Source organism: Diceros bicornis, chromosome 34 (genome assembly GCF_020826845.1).
Source record: "Diceros bicornis minor isolate mBicDic1 chromosome 34, mDicBic1.mat.cur, whole genome shotgun sequence".
Lineage (NCBI taxonomy): Eukaryota > Metazoa > Chordata > Mammalia > Perissodactyla > Rhinocerotidae > Diceros > Diceros bicornis.
Window position 1 is genome coordinate 35882717 of NC_080773.1, and position 18682 is coordinate 35901398.

At 44.3% G+C, this 18682-nt stretch overlaps 1 protein-coding gene across 2 annotated transcripts; it reads left to right on the forward strand.

Moving 5' to 3' along the window:
* Nucleotides 1-9268: 9268 nt before the first annotated feature.
* On the forward strand, nt 9269-18320 carry LOC131397509 (zinc finger protein 883-like). Of its 2 annotated transcripts, none has more exons than XM_058530479.1 (4): nt 9269-9708; nt 12143-12181; nt 14534-14660; nt 15940-18320. In XM_058530479.1, exons 2-4 carry the CDS (start codon nt 12149-12151, stop codon nt 17496-17498), a joined length of 1719 nt encoding a protein of 572 aa, XP_058386462.1. In that variant the 5' UTR covers nt 9269-9708; nt 12143-12148; the 3' UTR covers nt 17499-18320. The 2 variants fall into 2 exon arrangements, with proteins under 2 accessions (XP_058386462.1, XP_058386463.1); XM_058530480.1 differs by having other exon boundaries at nt 9269-9509.
* The last annotated feature ends 362 nt before the right edge of the window (nt 18321-18682 follow it).

Consider the following 18682-nt stretch of genomic DNA (forward strand, 5'->3'; position numbering starts at 1 on the left):
TTGTTCTTGAGCTACCTCTCCTTCCATCTGAAGAAGCATAGATAACAGCCCTCAGGTCAGCAAGCATTCTCTTCCCCATCTTTGTTCCCTAGTGTGCTGTCTATCTGAGGAATTTCCTTTATCCATTTTTCTAAGGCTGTATTACCTGTCCAAGCTGCTTACCATCTGTAAACAGGGTTGAATAGTGTCTTCCAAAAAAGATTATGTCCAACTCTTAATCCCAGGTTATGGTAATGTGACTTGTTTGACAATAGAGTCTTTGCAGACGTAGTTTAATTAAAGACGTTGGGATGAGATTATCTTGTATTTAGGCCCTAAGCCCAATGACTGATGTCCTTATACGAGAAAGGAGAGAGAGATTCAACACACTCAGAGGCACAAAGGCAAAGGCCATATGGAGATGTGTGCAGAGATTGAAGTGATGCATCTACAAGCTAAGGGATACCCAGGATTTCTGGCAACCACGAGAAGCTAGGAGAAAGGCATGGAACAGATTCTCCCTCAGAGCATCCAGAAGCTGCCAACACCTTGATTTCAGACTTCTGAGCTCCTGAATTTGAGAGAATAAATTTCTGTTGCTTTGAGCCACTTAGTTTGTGGTAATTCGCTATGGCAGCCCTAAGAAAGATAATACATCATCCTTTCTCTTCTTCCTGGAACACACACACCTTCTGCATGGTCAGTGTGGCTAATAAATATTTTTCCTCAATGTCTCTATCTTCAGTAAAGACAAATTCTATTGTGACAACAATATTGGATGGACCTTGAGGGTATTATGCTAAATGAAATAAGTCAGAGGAAGAAAGTCAAATACCATATGATCTCACTCATAAGTAGAAGATAAAAACAACAACAAACAAACATATAGAGACAGAGATTGGATTGGTGGCTACCAGAGGGGAAAGGGGGAGGGAGGAGGGCAAAGTGGGTGATTCGCACATGTGTATTGTGATGGATGGTAATTAGTCTTTGGGTGGTGAACATGATGTAATCTACACAGAAATTGAAATATAATGATGTACACCTGAAATTTATATAATGTTATAAATCAATGTTACCTCAATAAAAATAAAAGACAAATTCTGGTCATCTCAGGATGGCTACACATGTGTCAATTTCACACAGGGATCTTTTAGAGCATTTTGGCCAATGATAGTTTGGCCAACACGCCTGTTTTTGCCCTAGAGTGCTTATTGCTGAGGTAATATTTGAGTACATTTTATGGACTCCAAAATGTTCAATGTCCCTAGGATGTTATATGGATAGTCGTCATCTCTGATTCTACTTTAGTTTGTGTATGCCATTGAACTTCTCAAAGGTACACACAGCAGACACTTGGGCTATTTTTAGCGAGCATAAGCGCCCACATAGTCTCCTGGAAACTGACTCTACTTGGGGAGTATTGTTCTCCTTGGTTATTGCCCTCTATCCACAAGGTGGACTCTAAGAATTAGGGCTCCTGATACTATCAGACACCAGACACACAGAGGAGAGTTTATATCCAGTGTATCCAGGCAGGTTTTTCAACGGCTCCTCACATTTGTTATAAGCTCTGCAGTGATCTGTGGCTCTGTTGCTGCGTGTGGTTGGGAGGCAACTGTTCCTGCATGTTGCCTCCCTAAAGGGCTTCTCTGAAATACATGTAGCCAGTAAAAGGGGTATTAAAAACTAAACACTATTAGAATTATTTCAAATTTTAATCTGTTAACATCAGAGGCATATGATATATATTAACCCAGGTTGTATGCTTCTTAAAAACATTGAGATCAATCCTGGACTTTCAGCTTCCAGCAGATGAGAAAGTTACTTCAGACAAATAGTTTCTCTATTCCAGTTATCTGTAAATAAAGTGAAGGTATAGTATCATCCTCTGGCTCTCGGCCTCTCATGAGGCACCACGTTAATGTTAGCTCTTTTCATTTTTGTAGATTTTTCATGTCATCCCTTTCCAAATAATTTCAGTAAGAGAATTCCTTATTCAGATATTACCCTCATTACAATAACACATTTGGGTAAGGGTGAGGCAACATTGTTTTCATCCATTGATTCCTACTTTGAGCCATGATTTCACCTGCAAGCCTTCTAGAGTTCCTTTACCATGTATCTTATCATATGGCCTTTTTAACTTTTTGTTAAGACTTTATTTTTTAAAAGCAGTTTTAGGTTCACAGAAAAATTGAGAGGAGGGTAGAGATTTCCCATATACCTCCTGTCCCTGTACATGCACAGCCTCCCCCATTATCAATATCTGCCAACATAGTGGTACATTTGTTAAAATTGATGAATCTGCATTGACATATCTTCATCACTAAAAGTCCAGAGTTCACAACTGGGTTCACTGTTAGTGTTGTAGATTCATTGGATTTGGACAAATGTATAATGAGACGTATCCACCACCATTACTATCATACACAGTATTTTCCCTGCCCTAAATAACATCTGTACTCTGCTTATTCATTTCTCCCCCCAACCTCTCAACCCCGAACCCTTTGGTAGCCACTGATCTTTTTACGATCTTCATAGTTTTACCTTGACCAGAATGTCATATTGGTGGAATCATACAGCATATAGCCTTTTCAGATTGGCTTCTTTCACTTTAATATGCTTTTAAGATTCTCCATGTCCTTTCATGGTTTGGCAGCTCATTTATTTTAACATTGAATAATATTCCTTGGTCTGGGTGTACCACAGTTTATTTATCCATTCACCTATTGAAGGACATCTTTGTTGCTTCCAGGTTTTGGCAATTATGAATAAATCTGCTAAAAACATCCATGTGTTTTTTGTTAGTGTGGACATAGGTTATCAAATCCTTTGGGTAAATACCAAGGAGCATGATTACTGGATTGTATGATAACAGTATGTTTAGTTTAGTAAGAAACTCTCAAACTGTCTTCCAAAGTGCCTGTACCATTTTGCTTTCCCATCAGTAATATATGAAAGTTCCTGTTGCTCCACATCCTCACGAGCATTTGGAGTTGTCAGTGTTCTGGATTTTGGCCATTCTAATAGGTATATAGTGGTATCTCGTGTTGTTTTAATTTGCATTTCCGTGCTGACATATGATGTGGAAAAGCTTTTCATCCATGCTAATCCTCCTCTTTTTTTGCTGAGGAAGACCGGCTCTGAGCTAACATCTATTGCCAATCCTCCTCCTTTTTATCCCCAAAGCCCCAGTCGATAGTTGTATGTCACAGTTGCACATCCTTCTAGTTGCTGTATGTGGGACGCGGCCTCAGCATGGCCGGAGAAGTGGTGCGTCAGTGTGTGCCCGGGATCCGAACCCAGGGTGCCAGTAGTGGAACGCACGCGCTTAACCACTAAGCCACGGGGCCGGCCCGAAACAAGCCAATTAATTATGTCATCAGCCTTTGGGAAACGAGATCAAGTTTATTCTGCAAGATCGATCTGCAGGGAGACAGAGGGCGTGTGCCCTCAGGTGTGTCTCTCTGATTCAGGATTTGGGGCAAAATTCAAAAGATTAGGGAGAACAGGCTGGCATTCAGAATTGCTGGCAGTATAGGTCTTGATTGGTGGGCTTCGAGCATTTATGGTAATGTTTTAAACATTTCTGACAGGGTTCTAAACATTTATGATGATGTTCTAAACTTTTATGATAGGGTTCTAAATATTTATGATGAGGCGGGGAAGGAATTTTAACACTGGATCTTCCTGAATGAGGGACATCTTGCTTCTGATAAGAGTCTGACTTTTAAGTTCCAGTCATGCCCTGGTCCTTTGGTTCTATGGGGAGGAGAATCTTTGGTTCATTCAGATCAAGATTTCTTCTGTGCATGCTCTGGCTACATGACTTTGCAAATTATCTGAAAGGCAATTCTTAATCACTCTGTTGATAAGAGATGGGTTCTCTGATAAGAACTGGTCCTGGAGGGCCCATGGTTACAGTGGTTTGATTATGGCAATATGCTGAACATCAGTGTTCTTGATTACCAATAAAGTTTCTTCACTACTCATAGGCCATTTTACCCATAAAAATGAAAAGCCAGTAGTGATTGGTTGAAATGGCAATGTACCTCTGTGGTATAATAAAAATCTGTGTTTGCTCTTTGTCCCCAGTTCTTGGCACAGAGGTGCTAAAGCCTTTGCAATTTTCTGAGTGAGAGGAATGTGTCTTGTTATACATGTGATTTCTGTTATTCATTCCTTTAGAGGAAACCTGAATTTACACAAGGAGGTGACTTAGGATGAGACCCCTAGATTAGAGGGTTGGACATTCATCCGCACCCCAGACCTCCAGGGAGGGGATATAGGGCTGGAGACAGGGTATAGAAACTCTTAAATAAATTTCTAGTTCGTGAACACATTCACGTGATGGAGAGTTGGCTGATCTGGAAAGTGTATAGAAGCTCTCCCCCTGCCCAACTGCCCCCTCCTTGCCCTGTGCATCACTTCCGTTTGGCTGTTCCTTAGTTGTATCTTTTATATTACTCCAGTGAACATAAGTAAAGTATTTTCCTGAGTTCTCTCAGTCATTCTAGTGATTATTGAACCTGAGGGGGTCGTCATGGGAACCTCCAGATTGTAGCCAAATCAGACACAAGTACAGGGGCCCTCGAGACCTGGTGCTTAGCACTGGCTTCTGAAGTGAGGGCAGTTGTGGGACTGAGCTCTTAAACCTGTGGGGTCTGTAGCTAAATCTAGGTACTTAGTACCAGAATAGGATCGAATTGTAGGACAAAGGATTGCTATCAGGGAATTAGGACGGAAAAAGACATTGCCTAATTTGCCAAGGTTTAGCTGCTCCTTTACATTAGTGTGCGTGAATTCGTTCAGCCCCATGGTGGTGAATTTTGTTTCTCTCCCTTCTTAAGGTTGGGGCATAGCAAGCGTCAGGGACTTTGTGCTAAGCCTGATGAAATGTGTTCCTAGGGGCACAGAGCCCCTTCAGCCTCCAGGAAGTCATCCTAACACGGAGCCCTCAGCTACTCTGAGGAGAGAAATCAGATTTTGTTTTTTGAAATCGATTGGAATCTAAAGCCTGAAATAAATATTCATACTTTGCATGGAAGAAAAAAAAAAAAGAAAGAAAGAAAAAGACATTGCCTATTCGGTGTCAGAGAAAGAATCAGAGAAACCTCTAAGAATTTTATTAAATATCAAGTTCATTTAAAGCCTTAAAAGGCAAGCAAGAAACACCCAAGTTTTCAAAACGCTTTTACAGAAATGTTAATGCTGTGGTCAGTAGTAGCTGATTCTTAGCATTGGACATGCGCTAAAGCATTTGACACCCACAACAGCACTGTGTGTTCCCTTTTTACGGGTGAACACACTGAGTCTCAGGGAGGGTGAGTCTTTGTCCAAGGCCACAGAGCTGGCAAGAGGTAGGGCTGGGGATTTACAAGCTGAAGTTATATGTCAGCCTGAGATCACTCCTCTCAAGGGGAAGGCGGGGAGGGAACAGCTCAGTCTTACAACCCCAACATGATCACCTCTATCTCACAACCTCCCTCTTCCTACAGGTCCCCAGGGCAGTGAAAGCATTTATAGACCTTTCACAGGTACGTGGACAAATTTCCATAACCTCAGTGGTCCTGATCCCTGCAGTAATGATCCTGACACACTGGTATAGGAGATGGCAGTGTCTAGTGCCTCTTTGCCCTTAGTTCTGGGGCCCTGGGGTCACCTCAAGCCCACGGTCTTTAAGGTCATAAGTTATAAGGAGGTGTTCCCGTTTCTGCAAGCAGTAGGATGAGTGTTGGTTTGCAAACTAGCCCCTGTACATGGAGGGGAAGAGGAGAGTGAAGAAAGAGGCAGACCACTCCAGATTGGTTAGGTGGTAGGTTTAATAAGCAAGGGACATTACTTCAGAGACTTGTCTCGGGCAGCCTCAAAACGAATGTATGTCACCAAAGAAGTGCAAACGGTAAATAAGCCAATTAAAGTGTGCTTGTCATCATTAATTAACATTGTATATACAAGTTAAAGCCACAATGAGAAACCATACACACTCCTTTGAATGACTAAAATGTAAAGACTGACAACACCAAGTTGATGAAGATAACAAGCAGCTTCGGGCCGGCCCTGTGGCTTAGCGGTTAAGTGCGCGGGCTCCGCTGCTGGCGGCCTGGGTTCGGATCCCGGGTGCTCAGGACACACGCTTCTCCGGCCATGCTGGGGCTTCGTCCCACATACAGCAACTAGAAGAATGTGCAACTATGACAGACAACTATCTACTGGGGCTTTGGGGGAAAAAATAAAATAAAATTATTAAAAAAAAAAGGAGCAGCTGCAACTCGCCAGTATTTCTCCTGGGAATACAAAATGATAAACTACTTTAGAAAATCCTGTTGTCATTTCTTATCTTGCTCTACATACGCATACCATATGACACAATAAACTCACTTGTAAATACATCGTTAAGAACAATTAAATCCTGTCACAGAAATACTTGTATGCAAATAGGCACAGCAACAGCAGCTTTATTAATAAAAGCCAAAAAACTGTCTTGTTTGTGATTTTACTCTTTTGTTCTTCATGTATGAAAATATCTAAACTAGGCCCAAGATGGAGTAGCTCATGCTAAGCCCCACGTCAGCCAACTGAAACCTAACCAAATTTCTATTTCTAGTTAAGTACCTGGCTCTCCCCAAGTGGAAACCTAAGGCCAGCCAATCAGACATGCCTACTTTAGTTTTTCACAGTCTAGTTCCAGATTTGCCTTTTGCCCCATGTGAGGAAAGTAACCCCGCTCTAACCAATCAGCTATTGCCTAGTGTAACTTCCTTGTTCTCGTATTGTTGTGTGTGTGATCTTTGCCTTCTGTACAGGTTTTGGAGCTCCTTTCTATTTTCTAGACTTGATGCTTCCTGCTTCCTGAATCATTAAATAAAAGCCAACTAGATCCAAAAATTAAGTATCCGTGAAATTTTCTTTTGACACACGTGTATCAACTTCTTTTCATTTTTGTAGAGTATTCTATGGTAGGAATAAATAAATTCAATTTTACATTCTTTTCTCGAAAGTTTTGTTTGTGTGTTTGCTTGCTGCTTTGTCCGTGATTTTGGCAGTTATAACCCTGCTACTAAGACACACCTGCCAGGTGTTCTGATTTGGGCGCTGGGTCATGTGGTGCATAAGAAGAATTGTTTTCCACAAAGAAGCATAGGTTTAAATTTACTGTATAATACCAAATTATTCACCAAAATAATGTTAATAGACACTCCATGATAGTTTATGAAAGTTAGTTATTTCTTCAGTGTTACCAACATTTGGTAATGTCAGACTTCCAGAGTCCCACCAATCTGTTTGGTTTCTTTCTTTCTTTTTTTTTTTTTGGTGAGGAAGATTCACCTTGAGCTAACATCCGTTGGCAATCTTCTTCTTTTTTCACTTGAGGAAGATTAGCCCTGAACTAACATGTGCACCAGTCTTCCTCTGTTTTGTACATGTGATGCCTCCACAGCATGGCTGATAAGCAGAGTAGGTCTGGACTAGATCTGAACCAGCAAATCCAGGCCGCCAAAGTGGAGCACCCGGAACTTCAACCACTCAGCCGCCGGGCTGGCCCCACCACCAATCTGTTTTGTTTTAATTTGCATTTTTCTGATTTCCAATAATTGGAATTTTAATTGCTGTTTGCCTTTTGTAATTTTAATCTGAGGTGATAAGCAAGAGTTTTGCAGTCTCTGTTTGTCAATTTTTCTCTTCGTTATTTGTAAGACCTTAAATTTATTTATTATTTATATATTAACCCTCTAAAAATTATAGATGGCACAATGTCTTTCCACATGTGTTCTTGTCATTACAATGTTTATGATTTGTTTTTGGTAATAGAAGCCTGTTATATTCATATAGTTTGTGTACATTTTGTGATAATTTTATATTCAGTTTGCAAACTCCTGCTCTATCATTCACAAATACTTTGTCTTCCATGATCTTTTAAGAGGTATATATATTTTATTCCCACTTAAACCTTTTTTCATTGATATTAATTTTTGTCTATGATTAAAAGCAGGGATGAAAATTATAGTTTTGCTAGTTGGATAATCTATTTCCCCTGAACAATTTTTTTTTCTTTAAAGCATCCATTTCCCAGTATTCTGTAGTACCACCACAGCTCAGCCTTGAAGGAAGAATGTAAATATGAGAGTGCCTCTTTATAAACTTTATAGTTTATTCTGCTAGGTTTCAACTTAAATTCTATGCCAGGATGCCAATTACACATTGTTATCTTATTGTAAATTTATGATTTCTTTTTCTCTCTTTTAAAAAACTTATTCCAACCTTGTATATTAAAATAATTTTTGTGTCTTCTATGCTCATTGCTTTATGACATTTACAAATAGCTTCTCAAATTCCAAAACAATATTGGGAATTTTACACTTATAACTATTATTACCAGCACCTCACCTCACTCCCACACAAAAGTAGTATTTTAGCACAATCTCTTGGTGGTGTTGCAAGGCATGCGGAGTTAATAGTGTCAATGATGGATTTATGTTATCTAATTTTATGTATTTATGTTTAGCCACTAAGGAAGCTAACCAAGATACTTTGTTGAATACAATTTACATTTTTATTCCAAAATATTATTGACTTGATTTTTCTTACTTGAACATTCCTCCAAGAATTTCACCTCTGTAGTCTTTATATAGAAATAAAACAGAGAGGGCCGGCCTCGTTGCTTAGCGGTTAAGTGCGCGCGCCCTGCTGCTGGCTGCCCTGGTTCGGATCCCGGGAGTGCAGCGATGCCTGGCTTCTCAGGCCATGCTGAGGCCGAGTCCCAAATACAGCAACTAGAAGGATGTGCAACTATGACATACAACTATCTACTGGGGCTTTGGAGGAAAAATAAATAAATAAAGTTTAAAAAAATAAAAAATAAAAAAATAAAACAGAGAAAAACAAAAATTAAGGACTGAAGCAAGTGTCACTCTTTTAAACCTCTGACTGCACTGTCTGTATTCCTGCAACATCGTTTATGTTGAGAAATACGAGTTAAATCCGATTTCAAAAAAAGTTAAATATGTAGACTTTCTGACTCTACTTTGACATGTCTAGTTTGTCCTTTGCCACAGAGTCACTTGGCTCATTAATGCCCAGGATGTTAGTAGAAGGCCTGGTCTGCCCGTTGATCCGTTGGGTGATAGGAACTACATTACCCAGAAGACTGAGCACACAGCGCTCTTGCTGCTCTGCACCAATGAAAGCCCACACTTGGGGTGTTTCCGTGAGTCCGACATAGGACGGGGCGGGACTTCCGGCATCTTCCTGTAGGCGGTCCTTTCGCGGCTTTTGAGGTTGTCCACCGGAGCGGAGGCTCCTGGTCGCTAGGTTGTGCCGAGGTAACAGGAGCCGGAAAGAGCTAGAAGAGGTGTTGTCCCCACGGCACAGGAGGAGATCTGAGATTTGGTGTGAGCGTGGCCCGGGTGACCTCCTCCTGGGACCTCCTCCTGGGCCCGGGTGTCCGCCGTTATCACACGCGTCTCCCGGCAGCCTGGCGCCCAGAGGGTCCTACAGCGACAAACGCGCTAAAGGACCCGGCCCAGGTGACCATTGCGTTCCCCAGATCCTGACCCAAATCGTAAAGCCCCCGATGAGAGCCTGCTGCTCAGGTCGCTGCAGTTCAGGCCCCCGTCTCCAGAACAGTGGGGGTTCAGGGGTGGGGTCCCCATTTCTGAAAGGCAGGGTGATGAAGTGTGGAAGAGTGTGAAAGGCCGTGGGAGCAGCGCGTGCAAAGCCTTGGAGGTGCGCCTGAGCCGGGAGCATCCAGGAAACCTGGGGTCCGACTTCTGTGTGCAGGAAACAGAGAGTGTGAGGAGGAGTCTCTCTGCGATGGCAGCCTGAGCAGCTGGGCCGTGAGTCTGAGGATTCTGGGAGCCGTGGAGGGTTGTGAATAAAAGAGGAAGACGATCTCTAAGTTAGAGATTTTACAGTATTTCAAAGGCTGCTTGGGGGAGACAGGGTGGGGGAGGGGTGACGAGGGTGGAGGCTGGGAGACCTGTAAGGAGCATGCTGGAATAGACTCCGAAGAATGATGCTGGTTTGTGGACCAGAGCAGTGGCGGTAGAAGGACTGTAAGTCAGAAGATTCCTGGTAAATGTAAAGAAAACCGGCAGGATTTCCTGTTGTAGCCAGTGTGGCTTTGAGCAAAAGGGCAGAGTGAAGGACAATCAAGTTTTCCTTTTGGCTGAACATGTAGAGGAGTTGAGATAGGGAAACTGGTGAGGGGAGCAGGTTTCAGGCAGAGATTAGGAGCTGGAGTTTGGACATGCTGTTTCTGAGATCCCAAAGTAGAGGTGATCTGTAGGCAGCTGGCATGTCCAGTCGGAGTCCGGGTTGGGGGAGCTGGCTCAGTGATGACAGCCTGAGTCCTGGACCAGAGCCAAGCAAGAATCTCAAATTTAGGAGGGAAAATCTTAACGCGTTTCTTTGAGATAGGCCCTGGGATGAAGGAAGAGAGGACTGGGGCTCGAGGACAGGGCAGAGTGGCTGGGTCTGAGACTGTGGCAGAAGGGAGGGTCCTGTGGTTCCAGGGCTTTCTGCAGGAGGGGAAGGGCAGGTGTAAGGAGTTATGAGCCCTGCCTGGGATGGAGATGGAGTTTGAGGTGGTGCAGATTCTCTGCTCTGAGGAATGGGTGGATCGTCCACTCCCTGTGGAGCCAGAGAAAGGTCAGCCAGGCTGGTGGAGCAGCCTAGGCCCAGTCAAGGTCACAGATGCCTCAGCTCTCCCGGGAAAGTACAAGTTTAAAATTTTTTGCTTTAACAGGTTTTAAATTTATGGAAACAAGTACAGTCATGCATCCCTTAAGGTTGGACTACCTTCTGAGAAATTCATCAAGTGATTTCTTTCTTGTGCAAACATCCTAGAATGTACTTACACAAAGCTAGATGGTATCGCCTACTACACACCTGGGCTCCATGATACTAATCTTTGGGACCACCACAATGTATGCTGTCCTTCACTGACTGACCAAAACTTTGTTTTGTGAGGCATGACTCCAGTAATTCACTGAAATGACAACTTACACTTGTGGTGTAATATTATCTATATGTGTATGTGTTTGTATTTGGGTTCTGTCATGGGGTCTTGATATAGACCTTGTAACACCCTGGGATTTCTTGGGTATTAATAGTGCTTGTTTGTTATTTATAACTAGCTCATTTTATCACATGGATGTTTATTATAATGAAGTGACTTAGGGTGGTTCCCCTAGGTAGCCTCAGGATAGGTCTGGTCACCAGAAAGACAAAGTGATTAGAAGTTGAAACTTGCAGGCCCACCCTGAGCCTCCCAAAGATGGGAGGGGAGCTGGAGCTTAGGGATATAAACTTGAGCAGTGAGATTCAGGGAGCTTTTAGGTTAGTGAACACATTGAAATGGTGGAAGTGCTGGGAGGGTGGATCATACTGAAAGGGCATGGAAACTCTGCTGCCCTCACCCCACATCTTGCCCTAGACAGCTCCCATTTGGCTGTTCCTAAGTTGTATCCTTTATAATAAAGCAGTACAGGTAAGTGAAGCGTTTTCCCAAGTTCTGCGAATCATTCTACCAAACTATTGAAACTGAGGAGGGATCAAAGGGAAACCTTGAATTTTTAGCCAAGGTGGACAGAAATACTGGTAGCCTGGGGATCGGGGACTTGCAACTGGCTTCTGCAGGGAAGACAGTCTTGTGGGACTGAGCCCTCAAACCTGTGGATTCTGGTGAGAATAGGATTCAATTGTAGTACATCCAGTTGTTAAAGAATCAGATGATTGGAGTTGGTAAAGACACCATAAATTTGGTGCCACAAAGACAGTCACAGAAACCTCAGGGTATTGATCAAATTTGACATTCGCATAAAGACTTAAAAAACATGTAAGAAACACCTAATTTTCAAAACCTTTTATAGAAATGTTAATCCTGTGGTCAGATGCCTAAGGGATGTGTGCAGTCTGCATCAATGCTCTGAGCTAGGCACCATAAGTGTTGCCATTTTACACATGAGGACACTGAGTCTCAGGGAGGTTGATTAATTCTCCAAGGCCATTCAGCTATTAAGTGCTAGCTCTGAGGACTGAGATCTGAGGTTAGATGTCAGCTTGAGGTCACCCTTCTCCAGGGCAAGGAAGGAAGGGAACAGGTCAGCCTTTACCACCCACCATGATCACCTTTTCTCACATCCTCCCTATTCCACAGGTTCCCATGGTAGCAGCAGCATTTATGGAGCCTTCACAGGTAAGTAGAAGATGTCCCAGTACCTCACTGACCCTCATCCCTATCCCCATGGTCCAGGCACACGAATTAGGAGACGGTGATGTCTTGGGACTCTCTGTCCTTAGTTCTGGGTCCTGGGGTCACCTCAGGCACAGGGTCCTTTTTTTTTTTTTTTTTTTTTCTGTGAGGAAGATCAGCCCTGAGCTAACATCCATGCTAATCCTCCTCTTTTTGCTGAGGAAGACTGGCTCTGAGCTAACATCTATTGCCAGTTCTCCTTTTTTTTCCCCAAAGCCCCAGTAGATAGTTGTATGTCATAGTTGCACATCCTTCTAGTTGCTGTATGTGGGATGTGGCCTCTGCATGGCCGAAGAAGTGGTGTGTAGGTGCGTGCCTGGGATCTGAACCCACATCACTTAGCGCACACTTAACCGCTAAGCCCTGGGGCCAGCCCAGGCACAGGGTCCTTAATCAAGGTCAGAGTTGTACTGAGGGCTTCCCATTTCTCCTGTTAGTAAGGTGAAATAATGAAAGATTTCCTGGGCACAGGAACTGGTGTGTCCACATGCTTGGAGATGAGAATGAGTTGGGAGTGTTCAGGGAACTGCAGGACTCCAGCCATCTGCTAGGAACAGAGATTGAAGGGCAAGAGTCAGTCCTGGAGGGGCAGAATGAGGAGCTGGAGCTCTACTGAGGGTGGTGGGTCCCTGGACTTGGAGCAGAGGATGGAAGTGATCTGACTGAGGTCTAAACAGGCTACTCTGCCTGAGAAGTGTAGGACAGATTGTGGGGGTGAGCGTGGAGGCAGGGAGACCCTGGGGAGGCTACAGTCCTGGTGAGTGTTGATAGTGGCTGTATCACAGCCGTGGCTCTGTAGTTAGAGAAGAGGTTAGTTTCTCAATCTGTTTTGTAATTAAGGGTGATTTTTTTGCTGTACAAGGTGTGAGAGAGAATCTGGCACGAGCCTAAGATGTGTGGCTTTAGGTGAAAGTGTGGTTGTGCCATTGCTGAGATGGAAAGCCAATAGTAGGAATAATTAACAGAAGTACTCTCAGGAGTTAGGTTTTTGCCTTGTTGAGTCTGAGATACTGTTAGGACCTCTGAGTGGAAACATCTAGTGGACATCTAGAAACACACCTCTGGAGTTTGGGGAAGGGCTTCAATTTGAAGTAACCATCAGCAAGTGGCTGGCATGTGCACTATGTCATATTGAAGAGGGGCACTCCTTAGGTCATGGTGGCAATGCCATTATGGGGGAAGGATAGGGAGAGTATTCTCCAAGGATTGGCTCACTTGCTTTGGCACCTGGATAGGAGTGGCTGTCATCACGAAGACAGATGAGAAAGTACAGTGGCCATGAGTGTGTGTGTGGTGTGGGCGCAGACTTTAGGTGGAGGTCCAGGTGGTGGCACAGGATTCCTAGTGTGTAGATAAGAGATTTATTAAGAAACATAGGAATAATAGAGGTCAGTTGACACTGAGGTAAGGCCTGGTGCTTTTCTCCCCTCCATAGTCTCAGAGTTTTTTGATAACTCCTGGTGGTGCCTGGAGAGTGTCAGACTGGATGACAGATTAGCTTAATGGTGAATGAGGTCACCTGGGAGAGTCTCTTGGGCTGTGGTGGGAGAGGTGAGACTGGGCTTTGAGTGAGAGGAGGTGTAGAGAGGAAAGGTGACTGTGTAGAGACAACACATGCAACACTAAAGAGGACGAGGGCTTAGGCTGTCTGACTTCCACACAAGGTCTGGGTGGCTGAGGTTGGAACAAGGCCAGGGCTAGGTGGGGAGGACTTAAAAGCAGTGCTGGGACCTCCACTGGCAGTGGGGTCCATCAGAGGCCTGGGGTAGCCCTGGATCTTGTTACCTTTGGCAAGCATTGCCTGGTTGCCATGTGCTGAGTGGCATGTGGGGAAGCCAGTGAGATGTGTAAGGCATGGACAGAGGTGGCAGTGGTGTTCTAGGTGTAGTGGTTGGGGTCTGGCATGTGAGAGAGGAGTGATCCCATAGTGCTGAGCAGATGGAGAGGGAGTGTGAGGAGGTACTCAGGGTCCTTGTACTCAAGGTTTAAGCCAAAAGGCTGAGCCTAAGTGTCACTTTTTGTGGCATGATCTGCGCTATCCCAGGACAGTTGACTGTGAGGACAGTGGTTGGGACTCTCTTTGCCAGTGCCAGATCATAGATGAGACTGCCTCTCCCCCTGTCTGTTCTTCCTGATGGTTGGAGACAGGGGTCAATGGGACATGAAGAGAGAGCAAGTACCAGTGGCACCAGGACTCGGTATCTTCTCTGAGTTCAGGATTTGGAGAGGAGGGCCATGACCTGGGAGTCCTGGTTTAAGAGGCTGCTTATGATCTCCTTTACCCTCATATGACAGGGCCATGTGACTTTTGAGGATGTGGCTGTGTTCTTCTCCCAAGAGGAGTGGGGTCTCCTTGATGATGCCCAGAGATGCCTGTACCGAGATGTAATGCTGGAGAACTGGTCACTTATAGTCTCCCTGGGTAAGGACCCTCGCTCCCACACTATTGCCCTATACTCGGCTCTGCTCTTCTCCTTTTTCCAGGGCTCACTCCAATTTTTCCAAACCTGGACCATGGACACTGATTCCTTCCCTGGTTTCCTGGCATAGACTCTGTATGTATTCAGCCCTAACAACCTTCTTCCCTAAAGCCATTCACACAAAGGGTTGGTCTCAGAGTCTTGTGACTTGCCTGACCAATGCCAGTTTGTTTTGCCACTCTTGCTGTATTGACTGTTGGATCTGTGGAAGATCTCTCTCACAGGATCTGCCCCCCTTTTTTGTGCACTGCCTGTCTCAGCAGTTACACCCATTTGCTGGTCAGTATTTGTGGACAACACTAGATTATTTTTGCAAGATTTTCCTCCAGGTTCTTCTAGTAATGGATTCTTTCCTGTGGTCTCTTGTTTGTTGGGTCACTGTGGGCCGGTGTCGTCCACTTAACTATCCTATTTTCTCCTTAGGACTCTGATCTACTAGGTCCCATTTAGTTGTCCAACTTGAGCTGAGGGGTGGAGGACAGCCCTGGGTGCCTGATGGGATAGACACCTGTCTGGCTATGGGTGGGGGGTGGGGGGGCAGGCAATGGGATCCTGGACCTAGTGAGTAGGAGCAGGAGGAAGGTGTGCTGTCGTGGATGAGTTCTAGTCATATCAGACAAGTGTCCTTTGCTTGCTACTGTTCTAGTGCAAGGCTGATGGCTGTACCTCATTTCTATCTTTCCTCCCCATCCTTGATATTTTGCCCACATTTTTATTTCTAATGTGACTTTTGACCCCTAGTTGTCCCCTTCCTCTGTGTCCTGTACATCTCTCCTGTTCCTCTCCCTCTGGTGTGTTCTCCAACATTTGTCTACACTGAATGTGTCAGGACAGGTAAACATAGACTTAAATAATCCTTGACCTCCAGGTACCCAGTTGCAATTACCTTTTGCTGGGGTGGGACATACATTCTACACAGCACTCGCCTGTCCTCTGCAGACGAGGTCCTGTTGAGAACCATGGGCAGAGGAGTAAGGTGTATCAGGCCTCTCCTCCCAGCATAGCACCATACCCTGTTTTCTTGCTGGATGTGAGACCTCCCCCTCTCTGTGACCATCAGAAGCCAGTACTGCAGATCCAGGTACTCCACCTGATCCTGACTCCGTTGTCCTGAAAACAAACCCATGGAGTCATTCATGCTTGCGTCTTACACACATTGTAATGGGCTGTCCTGTTCCACCAACGTCTACAGGCACTTCATCAGCATTTTTGTGCTTTCAGGTTGTTGGCATGGAGTAAAAGCTGAGGAGGCCCCTTCTGAGGAAGGTACTTCTGTGGAAAGAGTGTCACAAACCAAGACTCCAAAGGCAGTCCCTTCTGTCTCGAAGACTCATTCCTGCGATATGTGTGTCCTGGTGGAGCAAGATGTTTTGTACCTGGCTGAGCACCAATGCGTGCAACCTAGGCTGAAAGCATACACTTTTGGGGTTTGTAGAGAATCATTCTCATTCAGTTCATACCTATACCAGCAGCAGAAGCAGCACAGTGGAGAGAAATGCATCAGGAGGGAGGAGAACAGGCCCCCACCTGTAGAGAGCTGCAAAATCCTTGTGTCAGACAATATCATCACATGTGGAGAGCTTGAGAAGGATTTCTTGGGTAACTTGGACTTTCTCCAGCAGGACACCCAGAGTGGAAAACAACCACCTAGAAGCAGGGAGAGCAGGGAGGCCTCTCACACTCAGCAAGGGAATTACAAATGCACTGAATGTGGGCAAGACTTCACTGAAAAGATTAAATTCATGGAACACCAGAGAGTTCACACTAGAGAGAGGCCTTATGAGTGCAGTGAATGTGGGAAAGCTTTCACCCGGAAACACCATCTCATTGGGCACCAGAGAATCCACACTGGAGAAAGGCCTTATGAATGTAACGAATGTGGGAGGTTGTTTACAGGTAGCTCTGACCTCATTAAGCACCAGAGAGTCCACACTGGAGAAAGGCCTTATGAGTGCAGTCACTGCAGAAGGTCATTCATGTACAAAAAGATACTCATTGAGCACCAGAGAATCCACACTGGAGAAAAGCCTTATGAGTGTGGGAAATGTGGAAGGTTGTTTTCACACAGGTCTACCTTCGTTATACATCAGAAAGTTCACACTGGAGAAAGGCCTTATGAGTGCAGTCAATGCAGAAAGTCCTTCATGTACAAAAAAATACTTATTGAGCACCAGAGAATCCATACTGGAGAAAAGCCTTATGAGTGTGGCAAGTGTGGAAGGTTGTTTTCACACAGGTCTGTCTTCATCGTACATCAGAGAATCCATACTGGAGCAAAGCCTTATGAGTGCAGTGAATGTGGGAAAGCCTTCAACCGGAAAGATTATCTTCCTGAGCACCAGAGAATCCACACTGGAGAAAAGCCTTATGAGTGTAATGAATGTGGGAGGTTGTTTACACGCAGCTCTGAGCGCATTAAGCATCAGAAACTCCACACTGGAGAAAGGCCTTGTCAGTGCAGTCAATGTGGAAAGTCCTTCACCTGCAAAAAAATACTTCTTGAGCACCAGAGAATCCACACTGGAGAAAATCTCTATGAGTGTAGCAAATGTGGAAGGTTATTTTCACACAGGTCTGCCTTCATTATACATCAGAAAGTTCACACTGGAGAAAAGCCTTATGAGTGCAGTGAATGTGGGAAAGCCTTCATCCACAAATATCGTTTTGTTGAGCACCAGAGAATCCACACTGGAGAAAAGCCTTATGAGTGTAACGAATGTGGGAGATGGTTTACACGCAGCACTGCCCTCAAAAACCACCAGAAAGTTCACACTGGATAAGGACATTATGAGTGTAGTCAATGGGGAAAGTCCTTCACCTACAAAAAAATACTTTTCATTCACTGGAGAATCCACACTGCAGGAAAGCCTTATGAGTGTAATGGATGTGGCAAGTTGTTTAGACTCAGCTGTCACCTCTTTAAGCACCAGAAAAGTCACACTGGAGAGAGGCATTGTCAGTGCTGTGAATGTAGGAAAGCCTTCATCCAGAAACATCATCTTGAGTACCGGAGCCTCCACACTGGAGAAAAGCCTTATGAATGTAATGAATGTGGAAAGCCTTCAGCTGCAAGAATAGACTTGGAAGTCCACACTTAAGAAACATGTTATAAATGCAGTGAGTGTGTAAAGACCTTCGTCTACAAAGAAAATCTTTTAGAGCACCAGAGAATGCACACAGGAGAATGAGCTTATGAGTGTAATGAATGGGAGAAAACCTTCAGTCACGAGGATGGACTTGTTCAGCACCAAAAAGTCCACACTGAGGAGAAGACTTATTTGTACAGCAAATATGCAGAAACTTTCAGTGAAAGATTTCCTCTCATCGCCCACCAGAATGTTCATACTAGAAAGAATCCTTAGCCGTTATCTGAATATGCTATCACCTAGTTTAACATAAAAACACACCAGAGTGTAGGCTTTATATGGGATTGATCAGTCAGAATTTGAAACTTATACTTCTGAGGATCCCCAATTCACTATCAGTACCAGATGCTTGTGAATTTTTCTGTAACTACATTGACTTTTTAAACTGCAGAGCACCTGTGGCAGAAGGTAGCTCATCACTACCATGTCTCCTGTCCCCATAGTGTCCATCAGTCACCCCAGTGTACTCAGGGAATGTAGACCTCTGTGCTCTCCAAACCCTGAAGGGAATTGTGGGTAAAGTGAGCCTCTTGGGAGTCCTCATTCCATCTTGCTGAACTGTTAAAGACATAGAAAAGACCAAGCTTTGCTCAAGGAGCAGTCTGGGTTCTACTGGTGGATTGCAGAGGTTTCTCTTCATGGATGTTGTTTCCTGTGATTCTCATGATGGATTTACACCTACTCCATGTGACCCAACAAGGAAACTGCCCCCCTCACTGTGGACTAATGTATGCCCTGATAAACATGGGATTGTCTAAGCTACTTTTGATTTTGGAGTTAGGTAGACTATGTGGAAAGTTTAGGACAGAATTGTGGTT